This window comes from Humulus lupulus, chromosome X (genome assembly GCF_963169125.1).
Source record: "Humulus lupulus chromosome X, drHumLupu1.1, whole genome shotgun sequence".
NCBI lineage: Eukaryota > Viridiplantae > Streptophyta > Magnoliopsida > Rosales > Cannabaceae > Humulus > Humulus lupulus.
Window position 1 is genome coordinate 124,845,379 of NC_084802.1, and position 4,716 is coordinate 124,850,094.

The 4,716-nt window shown below is 38.7% G+C and overlaps 1 protein-coding gene across 1 annotated transcript; it reads left to right on the forward strand.

Annotated features, from left to right (window-relative positions):
* Window positions 1-1,206: 1,206 nt before the first annotated feature.
* LOC133806235 (zinc finger BED domain-containing protein RICESLEEPER 2-like) lies at window positions 1,207-2,301 on the forward strand. The gene is made up of 2 exons (XM_062244359.1): window positions 1,207-1,841; window positions 1,920-2,301. The coding sequence occupies exons 1-2, from the start codon at window positions 1,207-1,209 to the stop codon at window positions 2,299-2,301; spliced, it is 1,017 nt and encodes a 338-aa protein (XP_062100343.1).
* Window positions 2,302-4,716: the final 2,415 nt, after the last annotated feature.

Here is a 4,716-nt window from a genome sequence, read left to right on the forward strand (position 1 = left end):
TAATAAAAAGCTTTAGGTAAATCTTAATCTATTATTTCTCTTTTAGTGGATTCTAGGCTTGTGTGTGAATGTGTGATGCTCAATTGTAATGGATTTTAGGCTTGTGTGTGAATGTGTACTGCTAAGTTATAGTGGATCCTAGGCTTGTGTGTAAATGAGTACTACTCAGCTGCAGTGGATTCTAGGCTTGCGTGTGAATGAGTGCTGCTCAGTTGCAGTGGATTCTAGGCTTGTGTGTTAATGTGTGCTGCTCAGTTGTAGTGGATTATAGGCTTGTGTGATGTTCTGTTGAATAGATTTAGTTATGTATTTTTGTTAAATCAAATGTATTAGGTGATGGCTACTGAGAAAGTCGATGAAACTCATGTGGAAGAGAATCAAGATCAACCTCCTCCTCCCACAAATAACCCCACTAATAATCAATTTTATTAGGGGTAGAAGGAAGAGAGGCAAACCTTCTTCTAGTACTAAGCCCCCCCTCCCTACAAAAAAGGCAAAATGGTCTTCCATTTGAGAACACCAAGGAAGAACCTCCTCCTCCCCCACCCCCATCAACAACCAATCCTTTGGAAGAGACTCCTCCACCTAAGTGTATGTGTAACTATTGTGAGTCTGGTTTATTTTTTTTTTTTTTGTGATACGAGAAAACATGGGACAAGTCATCTATGGAACCATTTTAGGAATGTTTGTGAGTTTATTCCATGGAGGATAGATGACGAAAAACAGAAGATTTTAAGTTTTGAATAGGTTAAGGGAGGAAAGGAGGGGGAAACAAGCTTAGTAGCATTGGCTTATAGCAAAGAAGCTTGTAGGATAACCCTTACACAATATATTGTGTTAAATGAGTTACCATTTAGACATGTTGAGGGTGAGGGCTTCAAAAAATTTGTGCAAACTCTTCAACCTAGGTTTGTGATCCCTTCTCGAATAACCATTGCAAAGGATGTGTTGAAGTTATATGAAGAAAAGAAGGTGACATTGAAAAAGGTTTTGAGCAATGAGAGGCGATCTATTACTAGAAACACATGGAATTCCACCCAAACTATGAATTACATGGTCATCACAGCTCATTGGATTAATAATAATTGGGCATACCAAAAAAGAATTATTACCTTTTGCCAAGTGATAGATCATAAAGGGGAAACTATTGGCAAAGATATCGAGCGATGTCTAAATTATTGGGATATATCTAAGTCGTTTACCATTATGGTAGAGAACGCTTCCTCTAATGATGTTTCCATTAGGTACTTGAAGAGGATGTTCAAAGAGAAAGAGAAAGGACTTATTTTGGAAGGAAAGTTCTTACATATGAGGTGTTGTGGTCATATAGTAAACTTAATTATCAATGAACGATTGAAGGAAAAACATGAGTCCATTGCTACAATTAGAAATGATGTGAGATATGTTAGGTCTTCCTCTTCTAGGCTTATAACGTTTAAGGAATATGTGCAAGTGGAAGGGATCGAATGCAAGGGTCTTCTCTGTTTAGATGTCCAAACAAGGTGGAACTTGACATTCCTCATGCTTAATTGTGCACTCAAATTTGGAAGGGCATTTGAAAGAATGGAAGGTGATGGAAATTATTCAAAATATTTTAATGAGGCTGACAAAGATGGGAAGCCAAAGGAGAGACCACCATCCGAAAAACATTGGCAGGATGCGTCAGTTTTTGTGAGATTTCTTGAGACATTTTATGATGTATCATTGAAGTTTAGTGGGTCCACATACATCACCGCCAATATGTACTTCATTGAAATATGCAACATGAAACAGGAGTTCAATGACTTAACACTTGATGATGAGGAGGATGAGTTGTTGCATGGCATGGCAAAGAATATGAAGTAGAAATATGACAAGCATTGGGGAAAGCTTGATGATTGTAATGAGGCTCTTCTGATTGCCTTGGTTCTTGACCCTAGATACAAGCTTGATTATCTCCATCATTGCTTTGGTGATATTCATGATGATGTAACATGTACTATGATGGTTAAAGGGGTGGAGCAAACTATACGGGCAATGTTTGATCAATATCATGAGTCAATTGATACACATGTTGATCAATCAATGACTCAGTCTCAAGCTATTGTTTCTGGTTCGTCCTCATATGTCATGTCTACTCGGCCTACCACCAATAGTACAAGTGGCAAGAGTAAGAGGTCACGTAACTTGCATGATGAGTATGTGGTGCGAAAAATGGAGGAGGGTGGTAAGACAAAAAATGAGGTCGATAAGTATTTGGAAGAGGCAATTGAGGTACCAAGTCAAAATTTTGATGTTTTGGGATGGTTGGCGAGTATTTGATGCAAATACAAGATCTTGTCGATCATGGATCATGATGTGTTAGCTATACCAGTTACCACAATTGCTTCTAAGGAGACATTTTCAACTGGGGATCGAATTTTGGATCCTTTTAGGAGTTCACTGGCCCAAAGGATGGTTGAAGCATTAATTTGTCTCAAGAATTGGTGGAGCGATTCACATCAACCTATCATCGTTCTAGACTACATGGATGAAGCAGAACTGCTTCAAACCTCTAATGATCTTGAGTCTAGTAATTTTATTAGGAATTTTTATTATTTCAAAATCAAGTGTCTAAATGTTTTAATTCTAATATTTATCTTTATTTTAATAATATTTGCAGAGATGATGACCGATGCTAGCGTTCCCTCTGTTCATGCTCCATCTTCAGTTTCAGCCTTAGCAGCCTCATCGTCGACACAACAATCTGGGAATTGAAGTTTGTTTAGGGAATTATGGATGTATTTTTTGGATTTTATGAACCAAATGTTTTAATTTTTACTGTTTAGTATTTAGTATTTACTAGTTGGATGTTTGTACCTATTTTGGACTTTGGACTGTATGACTTCTTTTATTTTCTTATGTTTGTATGTTGAATTTGAACTTTTGATGGACATTAGTTGGGCAAGAGACTTTATGAAGTTTCTAACTTTCTATAAATTGTGTTGAAATTATGTTTGGCATGATGAAAATGTGGCATGAAAATTATGTTTGTTTTTATACATTATGTTCAAATTAAGCTTCTAAAACAAGATGACAAACGTATAAAAAATACAAGACAAAAGTAAAAAAAATCTCAAAAAATGACATTTTTGCAAAAAAAAGAAACTGTCAAAACCTATTGAAGGCCCAAACCCGAAACTTGACCATTTGACACCTGAACCTGAGCCAACCCGACCTGAGCCCACCCGACACCTGAAACTCGAAAACCCTATAAATCTGAAATTGTTTCAGGCAGGTTCAGTACCATTTTCTTACACCTGAACCTGACCAAACTCGAACCCGAGCACCCGAAAACCTGAAAACCCACCGGATGTTCAGCCCTACTCACTTCTCCGTATTTTTTGTCGACGAACCATTTCGACTATAAGGGAGGTGACAACAAAAAAAAACTTTGATTCTTCATCTTCCAAGTCAAGTGACACCCCTCCGAGCAGTGATTCTTCTTCCAAATCTCCAAGCAAAAGAACTCCCAAAGACCGTCTTCATCGTCTGAAGAAATTCCTTCCCCCATCAGCTTTATACTTCCTTCACGAAGAGCAATTCCTTAATCAGCAATGTCAACACCAACCAATGAGGGTGAAAAAGTCCAATCGTCTCCCTCAGGATCAAGATCCCCAAGTAGCTCGTAGAGCGACACAAAAGGTAGTGGAACGAGTGCCTTTTGTGGGAGAGAATTTATTAGAAGAAGATGAGACTGAAGCCTCTTCAAAGCCTCCTCGCCATGTTCAAAAAATCGGTAAACCCAAGAGAAGGGCTACCTAGACTTTTGCAATAGAAATCCAACAATCTGCTACACTCAAACCGAGGAAAGAAGAAGATCGTGTGCCTTCATGGTTCATAGCTAAAGCTTCTAATCTGAACTCCAAAATGCTCAATAGAGACATTCAGACTTTGGGGTTTGAAGGAGTGAATGTGGTATGTCTACACCCAAACTAGAGAGCCAATAATCTTGGTGAAGCCTATTGTGCCTGGTCTAGGTATCACATGCAAGAGCTACTATCCCTTTGAATCCTTTCTTTCGGTCAATATCAGATTACTTTAATGTTTCTCCCTTCCACATTGCTTCAAATGGGATATAAGCCTGTTCTTCTCTATACATTCTCTACCACTTCCAGGGCTAGAATCCACCTACCCCTAATGAGGTACACTATTTATTCACTTTTAGGGCCAATCCTAGCCACAAGAATATAGGTTTTCTCCACCTACGGAATACTTTCTTAATCCAGACATTAAAGCTAAAAACCTGACTTTTATGCATGTAAGCCTTTTTTATCAGCCTCTCCCGACCAAGGAAATGCATTCCCGTGCATAGGATCTTGTTAACATGCCCATTGAGGATAGGGATGTTAAGTAATTGGTCACCTTGGAGAATCTTCTATTGGCGGGGTTGTTACAGAACAACCACGACATTGTTGTGGGCAGCACTATTGATGAAGCAAACACGAGTGACTAGTCAAATGCAGATACCAAATTAGTTATCGACCAGTTCTCTCCTTAACCATATCCTCAGCCACGCCGACTAGGATATCTTATCATTAGAGAACCTCTTCTTGAAAATCCTCACCAATCTGCCTTCCCTACCAGGCCTGGAAAAGGCAAAAGCATTGAGCTCCTCAGAGAAGACAGCTCATCGTCGGAAGACGGGGATGATATTTTCGATGAAATTCTAGACTCAGGTTTTTCTACTAATAGTAA